Source organism: Fukomys damarensis, unplaced genomic scaffold (genome assembly GCF_012274545.1).
Source record: "Fukomys damarensis isolate Sample0158 unplaced genomic scaffold, DMR_v1.0_HiC HiC_scaffold_26, whole genome shotgun sequence".
NCBI classification, from domain to species: Eukaryota; Metazoa; Chordata; class Mammalia; order Rodentia; family Bathyergidae; genus Fukomys; species Fukomys damarensis.
Genome location: NW_022900938.1, coordinates 32,422,733 through 32,450,691, shown reverse-complemented (window position 1 = coordinate 32,450,691; position 27,959 = coordinate 32,422,733). Strand labels below are relative to the sequence as shown.

At 34.0% G+C, this 27,959-nt stretch overlaps 1 protein-coding gene across 8 annotated transcripts in view; it reads left to right on the top strand.

Annotated features, from left to right (window-relative positions):
• The window catches only part of Slc4a10 (solute carrier family 4 member 10), a 319,554-nt gene that overhangs the window by 119,221 nt on the left and 172,374 nt on the right, over positions 1-27,959 (top strand). For all 8 annotated transcript variants that reach the window (XM_019204974.2, XM_010606839.2, XM_010606841.3 and 5 more), the window contains one exon: positions 14,405-14,486. In XM_019204974.2, the coding sequence (XP_019060519.1) occupies positions 14,405-14,486 (82 nt within the window). The remainder of the gene's footprint in view (positions 1-14,404; positions 14,487-27,959) is intronic.

Below are 27,959 nucleotides of genomic sequence, written 5' to 3'. Positions count from 1 at the left end.
GGGAGCTCACGCGCACGCCGCCGGGTGATCGCAGACAGGCAGGTAGGCAGGCAGCTGAGAAAAACCCCCTCTGGGGTCCTTGGGTCCTTCCTGGGTCTGTTCGAGGCTGAGTTTCTGAACCTGCTAAGTGATCCCCTGGTGTCTCTGGAATCTGACAGTTACTGTTTCAAACTATACTTGGAGAAATGGTGCAAATGGATCAGCAACCTTCCAATACTCTCTGGGAACGGTTCTCTCATGATGGCCGCCTTCACAACGGAATCCAGGAAACTATTAATATTGGAGAAGGATGCCGAGAGAGATGGTAGCTGGATCCTGGTTATTTCTGTTGCTCCCGGAAGTTCTCCCCTAGGAACAGAAAGAGGACCGGAAGGTAACTGAGAATTTCCCAGTGTAAGACCTAAAGTCTCACTTCCACTCCACGGAGCGTGAACAGCCGAAAGGCCTCCACAATGCTGGGCCCTAACACCCAGCGAGGCTCCGGGAACACGACAGAGAACCGAGAAACCCAGGAAGGAACACACCAGGCTAGATGGTAAAAGAGACCTTTATTAGTCTAGCCAGACAGCACTCCCGGAGCCAGGTGGCTCAGAGAGGCAACTCCTGGATATATTTTTTAATGAGACAGTACCAAAGCATTATTAAAGCTGAGTATGAAAATATGAGATGTTACAGGTGTGCAAAAATACATATCTTATCATAGTGAAATGACTAATATTAACCTTAATTTTCTATGTAGTATCTTCAGGTTAACAAGAACCCTATGGAAAGAACAAACACTTAAAAAACTAGCTCTTTGATCATACTTATAAAATAAATATCTCATATATTTATATTACTCTTGAAATTAATATTTGAAAAAATTTTATTCATTTTAAGCAAGATACTATTCTGTAGGGTTGAGAGAGAACTTGAGTTATGAGGACTCTTCTTTGAAAATGCTGCATACTTATATTTCATTAGTTGCTTTTGCTCACCTCTTTCACATACCCAAAAGCTTATTCTATACTATCTTTTTCATTTCTGACAGAAATTAACTGCTTTTGAGTAAATCATTGTGTTAGAGTTCTTTGATGACCTAGATTCTCTTCATTATTTTCTATTTTGCACTTCATTTCGCAGTATTTTTAAAATAGATATTTCTAAGTCAAAATCATTTGTACAGGTTGCTATTTTGATTACATGTAAATGTCTACAAAATTTTAAGTCATAGAATTCTAGTCACTAAGATAAACCTGACACATATGTATAGATCAGAGTTACAGTAGGAAACAGATTGCCACTCAAAAGGGATGATTTTAGTGGGGGAGCTACTTTTAAAAGTGTGGGATAAGTAGGATACAGGGAAATCAACTAGGGTTAGTAAAATCTCAGGGACCTGCCGCATATCAATGATTGGCCTAAAGAGTAAGTTGTGGGAGCAGTTAATGAAAACTAGCAAGATGTATAGCTGTTAAAGACTTAAGTGAGAAGAGGTTTGGTCATTGATAGATGAATATGGCCATTGCCAAACTATAGCTCAGATGACCCACATCTCTGTCTTCCCACCCTCCTGTCCTCTGTCATTATCTTTCATTGGCTGATCTCAATTGGAAGCTCAAAACCGAGGAACCTGGTCATATAGTTCATAGACATAGACTGGTGGAGAAGACTGGAAAGTAGATCTACAAGAATTAAAAGAATATACAGCACATTATACTATCCTAATAACCAAGTAAAAGACAGAAAAAGTGATTGTTTTTAAAAATTGCCATGATAAATAATGCAGGGTTCTAAACACTTATAGAGGGGGTTTTGGCCACCTGGCAGAATGGCAAACTCATCTCACTTTGGCACATTAATACATACCACTTCCAGAAATCTGTCTCAAAAATGCGACAGGCAGAAATATAAAAGTGGTATGTTTTGAGACATACATTGACATTAATTGTAATAGTAAAAGAAGGGAAGAAATCCAAATGTACATCAATAGGGAACTATTTTGAGTAAATTATGGTGCATCAATGGGATGGGTATTATTTAAATTCAACAATGAATAAAAAAGGATCTCTATATACTTAGGTAAAATAATTTCCAGGATATATTAAGTAAGAAAGATGAGGTACAAATTTACTTTCTTTTTAGAAATATGATTGTATACAGTGTTATAAGCATACTTGCTTACATTACAAAGTAGTGGTAATCCAGGGAGAAACTAAAACTAATAAAAATGAGAAAAAGAAAGTAAAATAATGGAAGAACAAGGATAGAAATAGTTGTGGAGAAGAAAGAATTATTAATTGCAAATAAATTGCTTTGTTTCCTACTAATCCAGTCTAGCACAAGAAGATAATTACTGAAAGGATGGATGTGAAAAAATTATATTTTCTTGCCCATGGTATTAATGTCAGATTTTGTTTTATAAAGTAGAAAAATCATATTTCATTGAGAAGTATTGATAAGAATTATGGTACATCAGAAAATGTATTTTTGATATTCAAAAATTTTTGAATGAAAAAAAATTTTTTTTTTTTTTTGGTACTGGGGATCGAACAAGGCAGGCGGCAGAACCACTGAGCTAAATGCCAGGCCCAACTGTTCATATTTTTACCTGAAAATTTGAACAATTTAATATGCTGGCCAATATTAGTTGTTTTTTTCACAAGACACTAATATCTTGTACTAATTCAAGATACTTCAAAGGTGAAAGCTGAATCAAAAGCTTTTCCCCCTATTATATTCTACTATTTGTTTGAATATTATAAAACAACATCAAAAACCCTTCCTTTTAAATGTTTTTTGGAAGTACGGATGATTCCAGTTTACATTTATATACATTTGGATACAAAATACAAATGTTTTATTATTTAGAAGTATCAAACTGCAAAAAAATCAAAGAATGCTTTTTATTCTCATGCCAATTACATATGGTGTGCTTTTAAAGTAGCTAAATACAAGTTCTAGCGATAAGTAGGGTTTAACTGGAGCAGTGAAATAGAGAAAAGTCTTTCATTTAGGAGATATGGGGAATATGTTCTTTAGTGGAAAAAGCAAAAGCAATCCATTACTCTCCTAGTGGACAGAAGAAAAAACTCAAAATATTCTTTTGACTGTAAATCACATTCCTAAACTTAACACAAACTAAAATTTGAAAAATACTAACTTGAAAAGGAACAAGTTACAGTTTTCTCATTTGGTTAGAAGCCTATACAAATGGATTTAAGATGCGATTTCTGTGTAGATTCCAGTTACTCTATTATAGGGCCACAGTCTATACTTATGTTTCTCAAATCGCATGTCACAGCCCATTTATTATTATTATTATTATTAATTATTATTATTATTATTATTTTCATTAAGTTTATTTTTACTTTTTAGGTATACAGTCCAGTTATATTCATCATTGGGATTTTTTACCTTTACATGACAGATCTTGGTTCTCATTTTTTTCCCCATACTCCTGCCCTCCTTTCACCCCCTCGACCCTTCCCTATTTACAAAGACTTTGTTTCCATTTTTTCATTTTCTCATATTTTTTTCTTTTCCCCTCCCCTTCCCACATCTCCTACTCCTTTAGACCTTTTCTTCCTATTTCACATTGTCAATTATATAATTTGAACCTTATTTACACTTTTAGTGTTTCACACTAGAGAAACTATTTGGTATTTACACTGGTGTGACACAGCCTATTATTAAGGCCTAAAATTTAATGGACAATGACTAATATATATTTAAATAGAATACATAAAAGTGCATTCATTTTGGAAATGATAAATATTAGATTGTGAAACTTGTTTTATTACACACACACACACACACACACACACACACACACATATATATATGGACTGTTTTGGAATATAAAATATATTTATCACCATTAATCATGTTTAAAACATTTTAAAACTGTGTCCTATATTATTACTAAAATTAACTGTATTACAGATGTTACCAAATTTTATAGCAAAGTTAAAAATTGTGTTGAAGGGCAATGTCATATATTGTGTTCTCTTTTCTACACAGTACTAAAATTTATTCTTAAATGGGTAAATACATGTAAGAATCAAGGGATATTAATGTGTTTTCTGTTCAAAAACTCTAAAGGAAACAATTCAGCATGAGATGAAATACAAATTTATCTTATTTTCTTATTTGGGTGTAGCCACAAAGTACCCAATCATGAAGTTCGTAGTTCCTCTGCATTCCTTGCATCCTACTTACTTTTAATTTGATCTTGGTAACAAGAGGGAAAAGAAGTGCTCTATTAAAATGTCTTGAATAACATTGACCTTTGATCTAAAACCATAGTATAGGATTTAGATAGAGTATATAATATATATATGTATCAATATGTATCTTAGAAAATTTCAGTCTATAAGATAGTACATGTGATGTCTCTATGGAAACATCCAATGACTATTTAATAGAAATAATGTGTAAGATGACCCAAAATGAGACAGTTACATTGAATTTTATCAATATTCTAGCTTCTAGTGTGTTTTATTTATTTTATATTTCTAGTCATTCAGGAGCTGGGGTGTATTTCAGTGGTAGAGCACTTACCTACCATCTGTGAAGCCCTGTGTTTGATCTCCAACACCACACACACACTAAACTAACTCATTTCTATTTTAGCTTGTATAGAAATTAAATAATTAACTATTTAAAAAATTTAGATTGTTGGCCGGGTGTGGTGGCACACGCCTGTAATCCCAGCATTTGGGAGGCTGAGGCAGGAGGATCCCTGTGAGTTCAAGACCAGCATGGGCTACATGGTGAGTTCCAGGTCAGGGTCAACTACATAGTGAGAACCTGTCTCAAAAATCCAAAAAAAAAAAAAAAATTAGATTGTAGGAACACTTCTGCAAAATTTCACTCTACCTCAGTATTTTTTTCATTAACTATTCAGTGAAATTATCTTTTGAGGATGAAAGACATGATTTATATAAATAATGCAAAATAGCATTTTATTTAAGCTCTACATTGTTTATTTCAGGTTCTTGAAATAAAAAAATCAATACTTTACTATACAGGGGAAATATCTTACACATAAAGCTTCCCACTTTGTAATTATTTCTAACAGATTGCTATTGTAAGATATGGAGGAATAGTGGTACTCCTGACCCTTGAACATTAATGCATGACTTATTCTCTAGCATACTTCCTAAAAAATGTCCCAAAGGTCTGAAAAACATTTCAATGTGATATATGTTTGAATATGTCTTGCACAAGTGATAAATTAAATTCTAGATATATCAATAATAGACTCAGCTGAAATTTGCATTTGCCTTTTTCAGGAAAATTCTATAAATCCCGTCTTTAGTGTTTCTATTGCTTTTATTGCTTAAACCAATAGATTTTTTTTTTTTTTGATACTGGGATTGAACTCGGGACCTTGAGCTTGAGAAGCAGGCAGCAGAACCACTGATCTAAATCCCCGTCCCTAAACCAATAGAGTTTTAAAACTTTACTGAAGAGCAGAGCAATAGCCTCTGTCTTATCTTTATTTTTATATTTTTATATTTCACATTTGTTTCACTCTGATTTCCAACATTTTGCTCTGATGCATCTCAGACATAGGACCTCAGGGTGGAAAACAAGTCCTTTCTATGTATATTTTCCTCTGTGCGGAGCATATGTGAACTGGTCTTCTGAAGTTTAAGTATGTTTGAAAGTACATTTGTAAAATGGAGAGGCCAAATCTTTATCACAAGTATGTTCTAGAATTAAATGCATTTAAATTCAGGTTTTGTTCACAGACAAGGGAATATTTTAAAACTTTATTTGGTATAAAATAGAATACGTGTTAGAAAAATGTTCCACTTTAGAAACCTGACTATAACATCTCTTTGGTGTTTTAACACTGATACTCATTTTACTCTTAAAAATAAGTAGGAAAGCAATTAACCATATACCTCCTACTTTTATTACCAGTCTGGTACCTAATTTCCTAAAGAAATTTCTGGGACATTAGCAAACTAATCAGAAAAGCTAATTGGAAACATGTTATTAATGTGTGAATTGTGCAATGTACTATGGTCTGTTCTTACAGGGTTTTAACTATTTTAGTACTTTGTCAAAGAAAGTAGAAAATAAAGTAAGATTTTTTAAATCTTAGAATCCTTTGCCTTGGCCATCTCAACTTGGAATACATGGAAGTAATTATGTATTCTGAATATCCATGAAAAAGGCCCTGATAATATCAACTAAAATATTCTCAAAGGGGATTTCAAGTGCTTTTTGTTTATAATTTTCAAAAATTTTAACTGATACATGAAAGCATAAAACTTGTACATTTCAATAGGGTATTGCATAATATATGATACATTTTTACTCTTCTCAATAGCTCAATTCCTCCATGTACTCTATCAGTATCAGAAAATGAGGTCACTTTTTAGTTTCTCTCAAAATATGAGGACTTCTAAGTTTTCCCACCTGTCATTATCTTTGTTTTTCATAATAACTTTGACTCTTTAATAACTTTCTCGAGCTTCTCTCTAAATATGGAAAAACGAGTCCCTATCTCTAATACCAGCAGCTTAGAACTCAGATCAGTGCCGTTTTCTTCTTTAATACCTGGCACGGGGAATTTTTCTTCACTTCCTTACCATCTTAGTGCTCTTTTATATTGACACCTTCCTTTCAGTCCTCAGATGTACAAAGGTCTAACTGACTTGAAAAGAAAACAAGAACTCTTATTTCTAAAGTATCTCTCACTATAACCTATATCTTTTCAGTTATTACTTCTGAAACTGAAGAAATAATCACAAGATGTGTTAAGACACCCACTGTACCCTCGGTATAATGGGCCTAAGCGAACATGCCATTGATTACCTGAAATCTATTGATGAGGCCCTACTCTGGGTGGTAGACCAAAGTGGCATCTTGAGTTTACTGGGATTAGTGTCAATTCAGAACCACTGTCCAGAAACACCACAAAAACTGATTATTTCCTTCTTTACAAAGAAGAGCAAAATAAAAGATAGATAATAGAAAGTGAGATAGATCTGTCAAGTATCATATGTCTTCAAGTATAGGAATTAATTGAGAGGTCATGAGCTGTTTTTGATGATTCAACTTAGACTTCTGTTCACTTGACACATAACTTTTGTTGTTTATATAGATCAAATAAGAATTTAATAGCCCATACATATACTTCACTTGTAGGGACATCTTGATCATGTAGACAATGTCATAGGGCTCTGTGAGTCAGACTATTATTACTATTTTGACTCTGCTGCCCATTTCGCAAACACACCCACCATATCTTTGGTGATCATTTGCTGTCACTTGGCCTTTGCTTCTTACTGCCATTGAATTTATCCCATTGCTATTAAGGATCATAATTGATGACAGAAATTTGCTTATTATAATTCCTTTTAAAGATATATTTGACTAGTTTAGGTTTTCAGTGTAGTGATTACAATCCTGTGAGGAGTTGGTACATTTATATAACACATCTTAATTCTTTCTTCATCCCTTTTCCCTGCTTCCCCCCCTTCCTTCATCTGACCCCCTTCCATTCAGAAAGATCTATCTCCTACTTCCTATTATCTTTTATTTTGCTCTTTATTAGTACTTTGGGTTTTCATATAAGAAAAACCATATGATATTTAAGCTTGTATGTCTGATTTATTTCATTTAACATTATCATCTGAAGGTACATCCACTTTCCTACAATTGACTCAAATTTATCCTTCTTTATAGTACAGTAGTATTCCATTGTCTATAAATACCACATTTTCTCTCTCCATTCATCTGTTGATGGAAAAATAGGCCGTTTCAAGGCTTAGCTGTTAGGAATTGTGCTACTATAAACATTGATATACATGTATTGCCATAATGTGATGTCTTTAACTCTTGTAGGAAGATAACTAGAAGGGGAATAGCTGGGTCAAATGGAATTTCTAGTTTTAGATTTTTTGAGGAATCTCCATGTTGATTTCTATAGTTGGTCTGCTAGCTCACATTCCCATCAATAATATAGAAGGGTTCCTTTTCCCTCCAACCTCACAGCACTTGGTTTCTCGATGATAGCCATTCTTTCTGTAAGATGGAATCTTGAGTAAGATGTTTTAATTAGCATTTCTTTAGTGGCTAATAATGTTGATTATTACTTCATGTATTTATTGGCCATTTGTACTTCTTTTAGAAGCATCTATTCATTTCTCTTGCCCATTTTTGATTGGGTATTTTATTGAGAGGGCCTATTTTTGAATTCTTTATATATTCTAGATATTAGTCCTCTGTCCAAGAAATAGCTAGTGAAATTGTTTTCTCCATTCTGTAGGTTGTCTTTTTACTCTCTTTGTTGTTTCTTTTGCTGTGCAGAAGCTTTTTAATTTGCTGCAATACCATTTGCTGTTTCTTGGTATTATTTCCTGTGAAACCAAGGTTCTATTCATAAAGTTCTTGCCTATGCCTGTACTTCAAGAGTTTTACCTATTTTATATCCCAGCAGATTAAGTGTTTTGTTTTAACATTTAGGTGTTGGATCCATTTTGATTTTAGTGTAGTATGTGGTGAGAGATATGGGTCTGGATTCAATCTTCTGCATGTCAGTAGTCAGTTTCCCAGTACCATTTATTAAATAAGCTATCTTTCCACCAGTGTATGTTTTGGTACTTTTGTCAAAGATCAAATATTCGAATGTACTTAGAGTTGTTTCGGCATCCTCTATTCTGTTCTATTGATCCACATGTCTGTTTTTATGCCAGAACCGTGTTGTTTTTTTCATCACAGTATCTTTGTAATACAACGTCATATCTGTGATTGTGATGCTTCCCACTTTACTCTTTTACTCTACTCTTTTACTTTTTACTCTAGAATTGCTTTTACTCTTCTGGGTCTTTCCTGTGTCTGTATGAATTTTAGGATTACTTTTTCCAATTCTGTGAAGAATGCTGTTGTCATTTCAATTGGGGTTGTGTTAAACCTGTATAGAAGTTATGGAGGTATGGTCATTTTTGAAAATTATTGGTTCTGTCGATCCAGGAACAGGGGACATTTTCATTTTCTGAATTCTTCCCCTCAATCTCCTTTTTCAGAGTGCTCTAGTTTTTATTGTACGGGTATTTCATTTCCTTGGTTGTGTTAATGTCTAAGTGTTTAATTTTTCTTTGTGTTATTGCAAATGGTATTTTTTCTTATTTTTTTCTTAGTGAGTTCATTATTGGTGTACAGTAATACTATTGATTTTTGTGTGTTGATTTTGTATTCTGCTACATTGCTGAATTTGATTATTAATTCTAGGATTCTATTTTCAGGGGTTTTCTAGATTCTTGGTTCAACCTTGTTAATTCATGTATATCTAGGAGTCCATCATATGTACCATATGTATCTAGGAGTTCTCCTGTTTCTTGCATGTGGGTTTGAGAAATGGTTGCTAATAATCTCTACATTATTGGAAGCACCCATTGCAATTTCATTTTTATTTCTAATCATATTTCTAATTGTATTTCTAATTTATTTAGGTGTTTGTTTTTTGATAAGATTTGCTAAGGGTTTATATTTTGTTTATTCTTTTGCAGAACCAGATCTTTGAGGAATTGATTATTTGTATTTTTTAACTTCAATTTTATTGATTTTTGCTTTGATCCTTATACTTTCCTTAGACTAGCTTTGAGTTTGAATTGTTCTTATTTTTCTAGGACTTTGCTGTGCATTGGTTGGTTCCTTATTTGGGCTTGTTGTGGTTTTGTGATGTGGGCATTTATAGCTATGAAGTCTCCTCTTAGTACTGCTTTCATTTCACTGTGTCCCATAAGTTCTGGAATATTGTACTGACATTCTTGTTCAGTTCTAGGAACTGTCCTATATCTTCTGTGATTAATTGATTATTCAATCCCTAGTAATTTTTTGGAGTGCTGGTTTGGTGATCATGACTTCTTTAGGTGCTCTTTTTCGTGGAAATATCTTGTTTCTCCATCAATTTTGAAATATAGTTTTGTAGGATATATTGAACTGGGTGAAGCTGTTTTGTTTTAGGGCTTGAAGGACTTCACTATAAACTTATACTTTAAAGATTGTGTTGAGAAGTCTGCTGTAATTCTAATAGGTTTACTTGAATACATGATTTGTTGCTTTTCTCTACCAGCTTTTAAGATTCTGCTTTGGTTTGCACTTCTTTTACCCTGCTTATATGTGTCTTGTAGTGGTTCTCTTTTGACTGTGGATCTTTTGGATTCTATAGCCTCATTTTTTCATAGTACAAATTTGTTCCCCATATTTGAAGATGCTTCTGCTGTTATTTCAGTAACTATGCTTTTTGTGCCCTTTGTGTCATCTGATTTGTTGCTAATTTCAATTAGTGTTAGATTAATCCTCCATTTGTCACCTAGCAATTTTTGGGTTCATTTTTCATGTTCTTTTGTTGTTTCTAAGATATTTCTCATTAATTGGTTACTGACACCAGCCTTGTCTTCTAGGTGTTATACTCTGGGATCACATTGGCCACATTTGCTGCCCATTATTTTGATAGAATTTTAAATTTGAATTTCTATTTTGTACTTTTTTATGGACTCTAATCCTTTTCTGTGGTTGTTTAGTTCAGCTAGGTTTTTATCAATGTCTTCTGTAGACTTGGTGATCTTTTCATTTACTAGGCCCATTATCTGGGCCTAGCATCTAATAGTATTATTAGTTATATCTTCTTTGAGTTTACCAAGTGCCATACTGATCTGATTTGTTATCTCCTCTGTAATCATTTTGAATAATTTGGCTGTATGGTTTTGATCTACTTCCCTTCAATGATCATGGTTCAACTTTTGGGGAGTTGAGAGTTTTGGGAGGCATTTTGTTGCTTTGTCTGCTCATATTTCTATGTTTTGTTTGTTATCTGTGCTGAGGCTTGTTGGTTGATTACAGTGGAAAGCTTTGGAACTAGCACGGAGTATCTATGAGTATTATCTTTTCTAAATAATGTATGTCTTTCAGTGATGCTCCTTGAATGGGACTAACTATTGGCTTTTGCCTCTATTTCAGGATCCAGCCACCTCCATTTATTTGGGAGGTGGGTATGTAGTGTATTTGGCCCAGTATTCCAGTATCCAGTTCTTCATCCATTCAACCCAAACCAGGAATGGGTTGAAGTATTGTTAATGACACAAAAGCAACCCAGACTCTGCCGTCCAGGAAAAGAAAAGCAAAACAGTTAATAGCTACACCTATATCACTTGGGCTATGCTGACAGAATCAGCAATAAAAGTGCCGAAAACAAAATGGATATTGACATACTGTACAAATTAATAATGCACCACCATTGAAAAGAGATGTATAATTGTAGTATAAACACTAAATCAAACCAAATATTGGCCTACAATATATATCTACTAAGTGAGAAAACTTTACTTGCACTTACAATAGAGCAGTATTCAGCAATAGAATAGAGTTAGCTGGGCATCTAAAGAGTCAGAACCTTCATAATTATACTAGTAATAGTAGAAGAGTGGAAAATTGGAGAATGAAAACAGTAAAAATTGAAAAATCAATCAATAGAAGATGAGAAGAAAGAAAGAAAGAATAGGAAGAAAGGAGCTAAAGGAGTAGGGGAAGTGGGACAGGTAGGGAAAGGAAAGAAGGGAAAAGAAAAATATGAGAAAAGGAAAAAGTGGAAATGAAGTCTTTGAAAATAGAGAAGGGTGGAGGGGGTGAAGGGAGGGTAGGGGTATGGGAAGAATAAGAACCAAGATGCATCATGTAAAGGTACAAGATCTCAATGATGAATGTAACTGTACTACATTACCTAAAAAGTACCAATAACCTTAATGAAAAAAAAAAACAGAGAAAAAAAATAAAACAGAGCAAAATACAGAAAATTTTAAAAGGTAAGAAAAAAGGGAAAACAGGAACCACCACCCCAAATCTGGTGATCAAAGAGAGAAATGATAAGAAATTTAAAAAAGAATGAGTAAAAAATTCTTCTCTGTTTTTGAATGAGTGGAGTCTTTCAGGATCTGTTGTCTTGGAATATATCAAATCAGCTTTTTCTCCACCTAGCTTCAGGGCCTGTTGGTTTGTGAGTTATCCTCCTTGGACCAGAGGCCCCTCTGTTCATTCACTCCAGACTGTGGTAACCATCTGAGCCAAGGTGTATCCATGTACTCCCTGAAGCAATCTGAGAAAAAGCAATCAGCTCTCTGGACTCTTCTGTGTGTAGGCTATGGGGAAGGGGTTCAAGTAGATCATTGGACTTAATGTCAACACTTTCTGGGTCTGGTTTCCCACTACCGAGTGCTGGGCCTGTGTTCTTCTTGATCAGAGATTATAATTCTCAGGAGGTCTATGTCTAATCTGTACCTTCTTCCATGGCAGTCTCCCATAGTTTCCTCTTACCCAGTCATTTTGGGAGGATAACATTGGAATCCCTGACACTGAGGGATTCCTGTCTATACTGGATGTCCATGTCTGTACTTTCTCCCTGGGTCTTCTGGCCCTCCATACTTATCTTTTTCCCTGCACCACCCTCAGTCAGGATCAGATCAGTTGATTAGTCCATACTTCTGCTGCCTGTGCCAAGGGAAAACAAGTGGTAGAGCCAGCTTGGAGTTGGTAGATGGTTGTGGCTAGGCAATGGCTTGCTGTGTGATTTCCTCTTTTGTCCCTGTGTTGGCCTTGTCCAGGTCAGGTCAGCCAATTTATTAGCACCTCTGTGGTCCCATCCAGAGAGAAATAAAATGAAAAGTTGGCTAGGAAGTAACAATTGGCTGCTGCTATGGCATGAGTCCACAGTGGCATGGTTCCATCTGGTTCCTAGAGGGTACAGATCCATTCAGTCTGATCCATGGGGCTCTCATTGAAATTCTTGACCTACAAACAGAGACAACAATTTTCCTCAAGGGTGCTGGGGTTCCTCTCATAAATTTATTTCTGAAGTTCATGGTTATAGATATGGGTGAGGAGGCCTTAAATGATAAATCTAGTCTAACATCTCAGTCTCCCTAAGCCTTTGGTAACTGAGTTACCAAAGTTACCCATGTTAGCTTTGACTGACATTTTTCTTGCATGTTCCTTTTCTCAAGGTTGGTGATGACCCCATAGTCTAGGTACAAAAACACTGCAAAGTAATTGTGTATCAATTAAAAAATACATGTTTGACATTATCTTTTCTTTTCTCTTTTCTCTAGTTACCATATTTATATATCCTTTTGATAAGAGTTTCCCCGAGTTTGTAATGTTGGACTTTTTTCTTTTAATCTGTCTATTCTGTTCATGGTCTCAAATGGATATTGATTTCTTTGCTTTCTGAATTTTCATGATTCTTATTTTCAGTACTGTGTTTTATGGAATTTAATCAAAGAAAGAAAAAAAGAATGCCATGTCCCCAGTGTCTAATCCATTACAGTAGTTGATGGATAGAAAAGATTGGGTTTCCCCTCCTTCTTCAGTATTTAGCTTTCAAAGAAGAAAAACAATTTGACCTCTTTTTAAATAATAATATACTATTATAACTGGGGTTAGAAATAGCTTCATTCAACTTTCCTGTTGTGCTCAGTTTTTTTTTTTTTTTTTTTTTTTTTGGTACCAGGGATTGAACTTGGGACATTGTGTTTGTGAGGTAGGCAGCAGAACAGCAGAACCATTGAGCTAAATCCCCTTCCCTTAGTGTTCATTTTAAAGTCAGGTTTTATATGGATGTTGACAACCAGATAAAAGTTTGAAATAGTTTATATTTTGTCTCAGTATTTTATGTGTTGTCTATTCCTACCTGATCAAATTGATTATACTAAGTGCTTTACTCATTTATTGAGTACTGTTAGTGAATGTATTGTTTTGCACATGTGTTACAATGTTCAGAAGACATAGGATTTGCCTACCTTTCTAAATTGTTAAAAATTCATATGGAAACTGAATAAAGGTTTAATGCACATGATCATAATTTACTGTCTAGTGTGAATAAAATGCATTACACTAAAATAAAATAATTAGAGTTGTCATTTAACTAGTAATTGTTTACTAATTGCTTTCAAAGAACTAGATCTGTTTTTAAAAGCAGTGGAATTATCTCACCCTGCCATAGCCTTAATGGTGTTAATACTAATGATTTTCATACTTTCCTTGTATAGTTCAAAATGTGATCTTGTTAACTAACAAGAACTCTTTATTAGGGATGAAGGTGCCCATTACTAAATTTACAGGATAGCTATTAGTTTTCTGTTTTTCATCTCACTAGCAAATGATGCCAATAGGAACTATTGACTATTGTCAATGTAGTGGAAAACCAAATAATATTCCTTCTTTGAGTATGTGATCCAATTTATTTTAGTATCCTTTGTAAACCAACACTTGATGATCACATAGAAAAATCACATACAAATATATTTAAATGTTTAAATTAAACATGTAAATATTAGACCATATTAAAATTATTTTGAAATCTAAAGAATACATGCATTTGTATTTAATCTTTTTTCTTCCTATTCTGCAGAGAAATGATGAAGAAGCAGTTGTGGATAGAGGTGGAACTCGTTCTATTCTCAAAACACATTTTGAGAAAGAAGATTTAGAAGGTAAGATGTTTTTCTTGGGACAGCTATTGGTGTTCTTTGCAAAAGTATTTCAAAGAGAAATGTGAAGTTATATCATAAGAATTGCACAAGTTAATATCAAAGTAATGGTGGTGCACTTTGAGGGGGTAAGTATAATTGTTCTGGTCCAGGCTGGAATGCCAGCAGGTACACTGGCATCAGAGAGGCTTTCATTCAATGCAACAGGAATTTATCGATCCATCCTACAGTGTGTTCCAGGCACTGTGCTGTCAGGCCAATCTTTAGATAGTCTTGCTTTGAGGAATTATAATCAGTTGGGAGATGGAACTTAAAAATGACTGATCAGCATAAGAGTTAGTTGTGTAAGAGGTGAATATAGCTCGAGAGGAGAATTTAACTCAGCCTACATTGTCAGAATAGGCTGTCACTGGAAGAGAAGTAAGAACAATTGCTATTCTAGTTTTCGTCTGGGTTTTTTTTTGGGGGGTACTGGGGATTGAATAGTTTTCCTCTGGATAAGAGAGAGATGGAGATGCTGTTTATTTGTGGTCTCTTCAATAGGAGTCAGGGAAGATTATTCAGTGGGGGAGATAATAGTATGATCTACAGGTTACTGCACAGGCTCAGACACCAGACTGCACTGGATTCAAATACCAGTACTGGTCCTTAGTTGCTGATCTGTTAACTTCACCGCAGTTAAATTTTCATGACTGTTAAAATATATATAACAATGGATAGTTCCTAAAGTTTTTATAAAAAGTAAGTGGAAATACTGGGAATGGAACTTGGAATATGAGTTACCGAACTATTGATACCACAGTTTAATGTAATATGGCATTAGCTCATTTTTATTTTTATATTTTATTTTATTATATTATATTTTATTTTATTTTATTGGTCCTGGGGATTGAACTCAGATCCTTGTGCTTGCAAGGCAGGCCACTGAACCACTGAGCTAAATCCCCAGCCCTCATTTTTATTTTTAATAAAAAATAATTACTAGTGAGATTTAAGATATACAGCATTTTGTCTCCAGATCTGAAGGCTAAACCTCAGACTGTGATGGATACGATAAAGGAAATTTCCTCTCACAGTCTCTGGGAATCAGGCCTACATGCTGCTCTGGGGTGCAGTGTCACTTAACTGTGTTCTTTTTTTTCCCTCAATGAGTTTATTGGTACACTTTAGACATACAGTACAGTTACATTCATCATTGGGATCTTGTACCTTTACATGACAGGTCTTGGTTCTCATTTTTTCCCCTTGTCCCTGCCCTTCCTTCACCGCCTCCTCCCCTCCCCATTATTTATTGAATCCACCACAGTCTGAGGTCTGCTCTTCAGATCTGGAGACAAGACGGCAGTGCACATCAACCAAGCTTATAAAATTATTGCTTCATTAATCAACCATGAATGACGTGCAGAATATTTGGTATATTTTGAACAGACCTGCATTAAATATTAAAATATAATTATAAAGAAGCCAAGAAACCAACCTTATTAGTCTATATTTCTGCAAAAATCTGTTTGTAAATGTAGACAATTTGCTATTTGATGAACACTTTTATTTCTTTCTAGAGCAGGTTATACTGGGACTCATATCATAAAATTTAACAATGGCTTCAGTTTACTCTCTGATTAGTCATGATGAATTTTTGTTGAATTCTCAGGAACAGAAAAATTATTGAAGCTAATTTTTAAAAAATTAAGGCTTTGAAAATCTACACACACACACACACACACACACCTTGCTATGAGTGTATGGCAGAACTCAGAAGCACACTTAAAGCAATACACTTGTTTCTTTCTGCCACTGCATTATCCTCCTGACTATATGAGAACTACAGGACTACTCTAAAATTCAGGTATTAATAGTTGGATCCAGAATATGTTTATTCACTCATCATTTAAAAGAATAAACATATAGATTGAAATCATTTCCCAAAAGTGAGAACACTATTAAGGAAGAATAAGACTTTGGGTGGGTCCCAAGAGCCAGTCAGTGTGCGTGGGGTGGTGGAATGAAAGAGGATGAAGAAAAAAAACTAGATATAGAAAAGGTAGAATGGGAAAGGTAATGAGGGAAAAGAAAAAAAACCGAGAAAATGAAAAAATGGAAATAAAGTATTTGTAAATAGGGAAGGCAGGAGGGGGTGAAGGGAGGGCAGGGATAAGGGGAAAAAATGAGAACCAAGACCTGTCATGTAAAGGTACAAGATCCCAATGATGAATGTAATTGTACTGTATACCTAAAGTGTACCAATAAGCTCAATGAGAAAAAAAAAGATGTACAGCATTTGTCATTGCTTGATTGAAAAGTGAAGCCAAGACTGTCTTACATACAGGTAAGCACAGAAAGCTCCTAATAATCCACTGAACTGAGAAGTAAAGTATTTTTCATTTAAGCATTGTAATATAATCATTAAATTACAATTACAGTCATTGTAACTGGTCTTTAATTATAATAATTATATAATCAGAAAATTAATATACTATTAACAAAAACTTTACATAACTGTATTTACTCTGTGCCTGACATTTTCTTGGAACACAAAAAATACTCAGATCCAAGAAAGTCATTGGGTGGACCTAGAGATTTGCTATACCATCTACAGTCATTAAATAAAAAGGGAGAAAAAATTGAAAAGTCAAGACTAGTAATGGATAATATAAAAATGACTTCTCTTTTGGTTTGAAATGACATTATGTATTTTTTCAATAGTATATTTATTTGCCTTTCTATAATGTTATGCCAAAACAAGACATTCTTATATTTCCTAAATATGTACCAAGAAACCTAGCAAAACAAGAAGTTAGCTTGGACATACACTCTATTTCAGCTAAAAGCCATTTGTATTTAAGTGCATAGATAATCCATAGTAGATACTTAACAGTTAATTTATAAATAATTACAGTGCAATACTGAATGATCCTTTGGCATGGAAAAGATATAAAATAAAATTTATTAAGGCAATTTTAATTAGCACAACTGTATGTATTACACAGATTTCCCTTGCTGGGTATGGGTAGGGAATGCAGGTGACAGTGCAATATGTTTTTTTTTTCCAGCTTTAATTGAGTTTATTGGTACATTTTAGTATACAGTACAGTTACATTTATTGTTGGGATCTTGTACCTCTCTCTACATGACAGGTCTTAGTTCTCATTTTTTCCCCTTGTCCCCGCCCTCCTTTCACCCCCTCCTCCCCTCCCCATCTACAAACACTTTATTTCCATCTTTTCATTATCTCACATTTTTAGATTTTCCCATCCCACCTTCCCTCACCTTTAGCTCCTTTCTTCCCATTTCACCATGTCAGTAATCTAATTAGGATTTTATGTATTATTACAGTTTATTCACACCAGAGAAACTATTCGGTATTTATACATGTGTGACTTATTTATTTCACTTAGGAGTGTATCTTCAATATGTATCAATTTTCCTATGAATGAATCTATTTTCTCTTTCTTTATGGCTGAGTAATATTCCATTTTATAGAAAAAGTACATCTTCTTTATCTAGTTTCCAACTGTTGGGCAAATGGGCTGTTTCCAAGTTTTAGCTATCAACAAGTGGGATCTCATGTTATTAAAAAGCTTCTGTACTGCAAAAGAAACCATCAACAGAACTAAGAGACAACTTACAATGTGGGAAAAATTTTTTACCAGCTGCTCCTGAGACAAAGGACTATTATCTAGAATATATAAAGAACTCAAAACAATTAGCTCCCCCAAATATAAAGACCCTATTTAAAAATGGGCATCTGAAATGAACAGACACTTCTCAGGCAAAGAAGTAAAAGCAGCAAGTAAATATATGAAAAAATCCTTCACATCACTGGTCATTCGAGAGATGTAGATGAAAACAACACTGAGATTCCACCTCACCCCACAAAGAATGGCTGCTGTCAAGAAATCACACAATAACAAATGTTGGCGGGGTTGTGGGGAGAAAGGAACTCTTCTCCATTGTTGGTGGGAGTGCAGACTGGTGCAACCACTGTGGAAATCAACAAGGAGATACCTCAAAGAGCTGGGACTAGAGGTTCCATTTGACCCAGCCATCCCTCTGCTGGGTGTCTTTCCAAGAGAACTAAAAGAATCATATCACAGAGAAGTATGCCCACCTATGTTTATAGCAGCACAGTTTGTAATAGCTAAAACTTGGAAATAAATATTTTAACTGCTGCTTCACTGTCAGTGTGGTGCCCCTCCCCCACTCCTTTTTGAGGGGGCGGGGCACTCAGCAAGGTTCCGATTGTGGGGAGAGGAATCTGGTTCCCTTATTTACATATCCAACCCTCACAGCAGGCCTTCCAGAAGATTCCCTGGTTTCAGCCGGAGCCCTCCACTGACACAGACTTGAAGACTCCCCAGCCACTTCTGGAGTTTATCCTGTGCACTGACCCCCTGTACTGCAGCACAGGCCATGCTAAAATATATTGGTGGACCTGTAAAACAAAGAGATTTTTAATTGGCTGAACACAAATGGGTAAAACAGATTTTGTTTTGTACACTTATGTCTGTTGTGGGTAGTTTAACTCCAGGTGCTAATAACTGTGGCTAAGTCACTGACAATTGAAATTAGCCATTAAAGATGAAAATTATATTTTAGAATTTTTAAAAAATGGAAAAAGTTATTTATATTGATTTTCTAATATTTTTCTTTCCCCTATAAACATAGTATTTGAGGATGTTAAGAAAGGTTCTACTGTGAAGCACATATAGCTGTACTAGACTTATTAGTAGTGTACATCAATTACTTAGAATTTAAAAAATTGTGTATTAGTGAGGTGGTATCATGATTTAGTGATAATTATCATTACAGTGTCAAATGAGTAAATAGGAAAACTTGTGTGAGAAAGATAGTAGTATTACTGAGGGTAATAGTGACATACTTTGCTCCTTTTGTGTAGTTAAAAGACAATAACAACTCTACTTTTTAAGGACATTTTTAGTAATGTAGGTAAGGAAAGTAAATATTTTAAATGAAGTAGAGTAGGGGGTTACTAAAATACTTTTATAAATATAAACTTTTAATTAAGATGTTACATATGAAATTTTTTGTTTCTCAGGATTTGTGTGTGTATTCTTACCTAACAGAATTACGGATATAATTTAACATCTTGAGTACAGCTTGTAGAAATGCCAGGTGATTAAAAATATCTATAAAATCTCAGGTGCAATATATTTAGCAGAAAGTGATCACCTGCTCAATAATAACAGCTTGGTGTAATAGATCAGTTAATTTATTCAGTTGTATTATATATCCTGTTAATAGTATGCCAAATGCATAATTTTTCTCCTTTGAAATCTATTTTTGGTTTTACATATATTTTGTACCACTTTTATCTCCTCTCTTCCTATTATGTAGAATCGAGTATAGAATTTTATTAAATTTCATTCTCTTATTTTTGTTCATCATGCATCAGTAAATTCTTTGAATTTCAGAAGTGTCACATTCCCTATTTTCCTTTTCACTCCCCTTGCTGTTGCTGCATTTCTATATGTCTATCCCACAATCCAGTCTCCTTAACATTTCCAAAGTGTTCTTTTTAGGCCTACTTCTGATTCCTGTGGTAAAACATAGTGGAGGATACGAATCCCTATAATTAGACAACTTCAGAATCTCGAATAAAGCAAAAATCATTGGAGCTAACCAACTTTTATATCTAGTCTTTCATGTCAGTGCGGAATTAGTACTCTCTAAAGTATAAGACTATAAAAGGAGAAATGCTTTAATACTTTTATGATTCTTTCTTCTACTTACTCTCTAATACGTATAGTGTGGCCAGATTTTAAACTCAGGATGCCCAGTTAAATTTGAATTTGAATAGAAATAGATATTCCCTATGCAACATTTTTATTTATTGCTTTGTATTTGCTAAATCTGCAGACCTTAGTAGTGGATGTTAGGACGACCCACCAATATCCTCCTCTAAGAAAGGAAGCAGCTATTTCCTCAGTTGACAGCAATGTTGTTTGCTGACAGCTCCTGCCTAAGTTCCTATCGAGGCATCACCTTCAGTGAAAGGAGCTTTGTGTAGCACATTGAAGCAGCTTGCCCTGTGCCACCATGATACTGATACACGATCAATAAAGTGATACAAAACCTTGGAACCCTCGCCTCATTTTGGGACAACTCTGAAGGTCTCCTTCCCAGTTTCAGAGTTCCTTGTGGAATATATTGATGCCTTTAGTGCAACTGTACCATAATTTAATCTCTCCCTTTACTGTATCATGCTTCCTGTATCTCTCAAACTTAACAGGTCTCTTCAACAAACTCCCTGAAAACAAATTTCTATCTCAGAGTCTGTTTCCTGGGGAACTCGATCCTCTCATTATCATTTCTTTAGTATGTGAATAGTACTAATAGACACACAGTAGTTGGTAGCTGGCAGGACCCTCTAGTTTGTGAGTTTAAGAACGATTGTAGTATGTTAGAGGGCTGTGAAGTTATCTGCCTTGGCTAGGCTAGCAAGTGAAAATCACTACTGCATTATAAGAAGAATGACAGAGATTAATGCCACCTTTAAAGATCTATGCCAGTGTGCACAAGGCTGATCACAACAGCAAATTATTAAATGCTGCAGTATGACAGTGGAATACTTTAGACCCAACCAAATGATAGAATTGATTACAGCTGCTGTATTAGTTGTGGAAATTTTGGCAGAATAGGTTAACATGGCTTCACGTGTGGATCAGAAAATACATTTTTTTCCTATTCCTACCAACAAGAAGTAACAAAAGCAGTTAGTAGTCCTTGTATGACAGAATACATTATTGGTCTTGCTCCAAAGCTATGTTAACTCATGTATCTTCTGTCATAATAGAGTCCATAAGGATTTTGACTAAGTGGATATTCTGCCGAATGTCACATTTTTTCACTATACTGATCAAATGAATGCAGAAGAAGGGGCAAGTATGTTGAGGGTCTTGCACTGAGGGAATGTATTCAGAGTCTGTTTCCTAGTGAATTTGATTAAAAAGCAACATGAAAGAGTGTGATACTATATTGAGTCTCAAAGTCTCGTATGGATGAGTGCGTAGGTGGAGACAGTTTCCACATGGACCCAATAAAAAGAATTAAATGTCTCTCCTCACTTATTCTTTTATTCTCTCTTCCTTGTATACTTTTGTCCAGTTTTTCTTAGAATGGATGCCTGCTCTTGAAAAATATTCTGAATATTTATTTTTTTCAGATATGACCATTCTAATATCTTCTGCAGGCATAAGGCTACATTAATGAAGCATTCATAAAAAATAGTATATCCTGTTAACTGATTATGTGATCGAAAGAGAAAATGTTCAAAAATAAAAATATGGAATATTCTTAGACATTTTGCTTGAACTAATCAACTTCCAATCAAGGCAATACTGTGAAACAACTGTGTTGTTTTATTATAATTTAAAATTTTCTTTGGTGAAATACATAATGTACACTTTAACCATCTTAACCATTTTTGAGTAAAAAGTTCAGTAGTAAATAATGTTGATATGAACATAGGTGTGTAAATATCTCTTTGAAGTCTCAATGTCAGTTTTTTGCATGTAAACTCAAAAGTGGAACTCGTAGATCATGTGGTAATTCTATTTTTATTGTTTGAGAAACCGCTGCACTGTTTTCATTAACAGCCACATTATTTTACATTCTGTCCAATGATGTATAAAAGTTCCAATTTCTTCACATCCTTGCCAGCATTTGTTATTTTCTGTTATTTTTACAGTAGTTTTCTTATTGAATATTAGGCGATAGACCATTGTGATTTTGATTTGCATTTCCATGAAATAAGTAATGTTGTCTCTTTTTATGTGCTTGTTGCCTATTTGCAAGTCAGTTTTGAAGAAATGTCTGTGGAAATTCTTTGTATATTTTTATAGGCAAAATATTTGAGCAGACATTTAACATTACTAAAAAATTGAAAACATAAACATTAATATGAGTGTTTTATTGTTGTTGGGTGTATTTCTTTATATATTCTAAATACTAACCTCATCAGATATATGCTTTGCAAACATTTTCTTTCATTCTGTAGGCTGCCATTTCACTCTGCTCATTTTGTCCTTTGATACACAGAAATTTTTAATGTAGTTTATATATTTAATTTCTATTTTCTGTACTCTTGGTATTAAACCTAGGAAGTATATGAAAATCAATATTGTAATGCTTTTCTCTGTGTTTCCTTCTAAGAGTTATTTAGTTTGAAATTATTTATATTTAGGTTGTTTTATCCATTTTGACTTCATTTTTGTATATAGTAAAAGATGCCTGCATCCTTGCCTTTTGTTACCCTTTATTTCCTGTCATTACACATGTTACATCTGCATTTCTAACCATAGGTTAGCTTTTCCTCAAAATATTGATATATAGAGACCACTTGAATAAAGTAATTTTATTTCTCATATTTCTTCAAGCGTTTATAACATAATCTCTGCTATTTTTTAAAGGATGAGAACATAGAAGAGCCAGTAAAAGCCTGAATATTACTACAGACTTTCTGTTCCAAAACTTTTATGTTGTATTGCCCCATAACAAATCCCTGCGTTTTTCACTCCTCTGTTCGATACTGTTTTCCCTCCACACAGATATAGGATGCTCATTGTGGCCATTCTTTAGTGATACATGAGCCCTCCTAAGAGAATAATTGCCTTCTTCATCCAAACTTTCTTTTCTGAGTTTATACCTTCTCTTCTATTATTATGTTGTATTTATATATCTTTATTATAGTATCTTTCTTATTTGATTATAAGCTCTTGAGTGACAAATTTTCTTCTTATTCAGTTTTTCATTCTTCCCCAATATCCAAACTATATAGGTGCTAAAATATATTGTACTACATTTTATTTATATAAATGTATTTATTAATATAATTTAATTTTCAATTATGCATATTAATCATGTAACAATTCAAATTTATAAATGTTAGGAGTATAACTAACATTTCAAATATTTTCTTTCTAACATTTAACATGTAAATACAGGGTTTCCAACTATATTACACTATATTAAAATAAATCTAGTTATATTTACTTTATGATTATTATCTTTTACATGGGATCTTGCTATGTTGCCCAGGTTGGTCTTGGACTTATGTGCAGAAAGGATCATCTTCTCTCAGCTCCCAAGTTGGTTGAACTGCAGGCGTGTGCCACCTTGCCTGGATAATATAGTTATATTTTAATATGATATTAAAGTATTTTTAAAGCTACAATGGAAAAGGAAAACTAATTACTATAGTTTGGCCTGCTAATTAAATAAAATATTTTTATTTAAACATTGCTCTTTAATAGATGTTAAAAGACTTAAAAAAACAAAACATAAACAGGTTTTTTTGTATGTGGATCAGGCTGGCCTTAAACTCAGTATGTAGTCAGGGTAATCTCAAACCCATAGCAATCCTCCATCTCAGCCTTCTGAGTGCTGGGGTTACAGGTGTGTGCTACCACACCCAGCATTGAAATACCTTTCAATCAAGGATTTAAGCAAGAAAATGATATCCCTATATTGATATTCTTTTCCTCATTCCATTTTGGAGATTTTTATTTTACTAGTTTACTTATTTAAATTAATTTTATTGGTACATCTAAGGTATACAATATAATGACATTCATTTTTGGAAATTTTGTACCTTTACATGATGTATCTTGGTTCTTACTTTTTTACCCATTCCCTTACCCCCCCTTCAACCCTCCAACACTCCTTATTTACAAAGACTTTATTTCCATTTTTCCTTTTCTCATATTTATTCCTTTCCTACCCCTCCCATTTCCCCTTCCCCTTTGGACCTTTTCTGTTTCCCATGATCACAATTTTATTTATTTATATTTTTTGGTACTGGGGGTCGAACTCGGGACCTTGTGCTCACAAGGCAGGCAGGGGCACCACTGAGCTAAATCCTTGGCCCCTTTATCACAGTTTTAAACATTAAATAAGTGGTAGATTTGTAGTATGGACATTTATAGTTTAGACTGGGAATGGAAGCCTTTCCAAATAGGCATTTGCCTCCTCTCCCTGGCCCTTCAAGTGAGATAAAGGAAAAATCATTTGTCAGTCCTCTAGTTGTTCCATCTATTAATTATCCACAGCTACATTTTGTGATATAATGCTATATTTTTTCATTGAGTTTGTTGGTACTTTTTTTTTTTCGTTTTTCTTTTTTTTTTTTTGGTACCCTGGATTGAACTCGGGTCTTTGCGCTTGCAAAGCAGGCCACCAAACCACTGAGCTAAATCCCTGGCCCTGAGGTTATTGGTACTTTTTAGGTATACAGCACAGTTACATTCATCATTGGGATCTTGTACCTTTTTATGACAGGTCTTGGTTCTCATTTTTCCCCCTTGTCCCCGCCCTCCCTTTACCCCCTCCACCCTTCCCTATTTACAAAAACTTTGTTTCCATTTTTTTGTTTTTTTATATTTTTTCTTTTCCCTTATTTCCTTTACCCTACCCTTCCCACTCCTCCTACACCTTTAGAACTTTTCTTCCTATTTCACATTGTCAATTATACCATTTGTATCTTATTTACACTTTTTAGTTTTTTTTATACCAGAGAAACTATTTGGTATTTATACACATGTGTCTTATTTTAAATTCTCTTCTTTGCTACACACATGTGTCTTACTTATCTTATTTTAAATTCTCTTCTTTGCTACACTATAAAATTAACAATCTTATTTTTTTTCTTCATTCCAAATGCCATTTCTTTGAAAGAGAAAATCATTTTCTTCGGCTATTACTGGTTGACTAGCTTTTTGTCAGTTTAATATTGTTGCTGAAAGATCAGTGTCAATTGTTGGCTTTATTGGAAGTGGCATTTGGTGCATTGTTAATTGCTAGTAGAATTGACCACACAAAATTCATTTGAAATTATAGGTTTTGCCTGTAAAAGGTGTTGGATATTCGAGGATAAAAATTAGGGAGACAGACTAATATTGGATGTTTAAAAAAAATAGCCAGGAGTTTCATTCCCCTATTGAGCTTTTATACCCATTCAACATTTCACAACAAATTCTTTTATTTTTCATTGTGTGCCTCAGGAATAAGAACTGAATGATATGTCTTTAATAATAGAATTTACTTTATTCCTAAAATTAACTGTTAGCTGAGCTATACACGTTCCTTGTTTGATTTTAACTCTTCCACATCATCTGTGTATGTGACTCACATCAGTTGATTTGGATGTATAATTTATTCCTGATACTTTGCTTACTTGAACTAAGAAACAACTTGACAGTTATCTATATTCTGTTTTTACAGTATATTGTATTTCCAGCTAAATTTGAACAATCAAAACTATTTTTCTACATCTGGTTGTTTATTATACTATTTGCAAATGCAGGCATTTGTCAGCATGAAAAGAGTAGCTTATATTTGCACAAGCATATGTGGCTAAAAAATCCTACAAATTTATGCTTTAATAATTTGGGGGGGTCCTAGTGAAACATTTTACATCTTTATTTTAGAATGTTACTTTTTAGACAGCCAACTTTCAAACAAGAATCCATGTTATTAATTTCTCTTCATAGCCCCGTATAAATCATGTTCTGTTTAGTATTATTCTTTGCCTATGAATGGCAAGGATATTTTAATGATAAGGTATTTTAATGTGACATATGCTATATTCTTTGTGAATGAGAACTCTGTGTTTATGTGTGGATGGATATTTAGTATTTTCAATTAACCACCATTTCAGAGATACAGTAGACTAAAAATTCCCTTTTTAACATTAATATATTCCCATAAATATTAAAAGAGGAAATTCTATAACAAAGAATTTGTTCTTTTAATCCTTATTTTCTCCTGAAAAATATTTAATATTTTGAAAGTATACAACAAATGACCAAAGCCTCTTAATTTGTTACATAGATTTATAGTAACACTATACTTTTGTTTTGAGTTTTCCAGACACCGAAAACTTCATTATATTTATTATGTAGTTACACAGCTTAATAGTTTGGGAGGAATACTACAAAGGTGACATGGTTAAGATCAAATTTGTCTACTTCATGATTAAATTCTTATATCTCATTTAGCTGTTAATCGTTCCCCTAAAACTCCTTGGCTGTATATGATGCATTGCCTCCACAGGTTATGGCTTTTTACAGGCACACAATATGGGCAAGGGCAGTGCCCAGTCAAATGGGACCTTTCAGGGGAATGTCAACAGTATTCATCAATATTAATTAAAGTGCCAATGGGATAATGAACCAAACCCTGAAGGCAATGGGCCCAGTTGGTGTTTTATTCCCCAAGGAGGTTTAGATACTAGTGCTGTAAATTGGTATTTTTGTTCTAAATACTGCTGGATGCTGTTTGAAAAAAAAATATTGTAGCCACTCTGACCTTATGTATTTGCATTTGAAATATCAATTGATTTAAAATATAAATTGATTTTAATTCATATAATAATGAACATATATTAAATAATTATTGAAATTGGTACTCTTGATTTTTTGATAATATGCACTCATAATTTTAGCAATAATAAAATCAGTGAAATCTTAATAAAATTAATATTGTTTTAGGTCCAGTATGGTAGATGCTATTGGGCATGCTCTGTTTTATATTTTCTTGCAACGAATTTGTTCCCCCTTCTTTTAAAAAGATTATTTATTTATTTATTTATTTATTTATTTACTTTTCTTCATTGCATTTATTGGTACATTTTAGGTATACAGTTCAGTTACATTCATTATTAGGATCTTGTACCTCTACATGAAGGTCTTGGTTCTCATTTTCTCCCCTTGTCCCTGCCCTCCCTTAATTGACAGATAAAGCTCTATGAATTTACTGTTTATGACATGATGTTTTGAAGTATATATACATTGTGGAACAGCTAAATCTGGCTGGTTAGTATATGCTTTTCCTTATATAGTTATTATTTTGGGGATGAGAAAAATTAACATGTACCATTCTAACAGTATTTAAGAACACAATGTACCATGAATGCAATAAATCTCTTGACTGTATTCCTCATGCCAACCATGCCAGAATAGTCATCATCATTCTACTTTCTGGTTTTATGTGTTTCTTTCTGCATTCTACTACTTTCTTGGCTATCTTAGTATTCCTAGTACCTATAGTATATCAGAACTGTTGAAAACACAATGATAAAAAGATTCTTGGCAGTGGGTATAACAATTCCCAATTTGAAACTGTACCACAAAGCCACTGTGATAAAAACAGCATGGTACTGGCAAAGAAACAGACCTGAGGATCAGTGGAACAGATTGGAAGATACAAAAACATTTCCAGATGTACTCAGCTACCTCATCTTTGACAAAGGAGCCAACCATCCTCACTGGTGGCAAGACAACCTCTTTAACAAATGGTGCTGGAAAAACTGGATTTCAACCTGCCAAAGCTTCAAACAAGACCTTTATCTTTCTAATCTTAAAAAGAGTCACTAAACTTGCTGGAAGATAAGTTAGGCAGAACTCTTGAAGACATTGGCATAGGAAAAGATTTTATGAACAAATCCTCAGTAGCACTGGA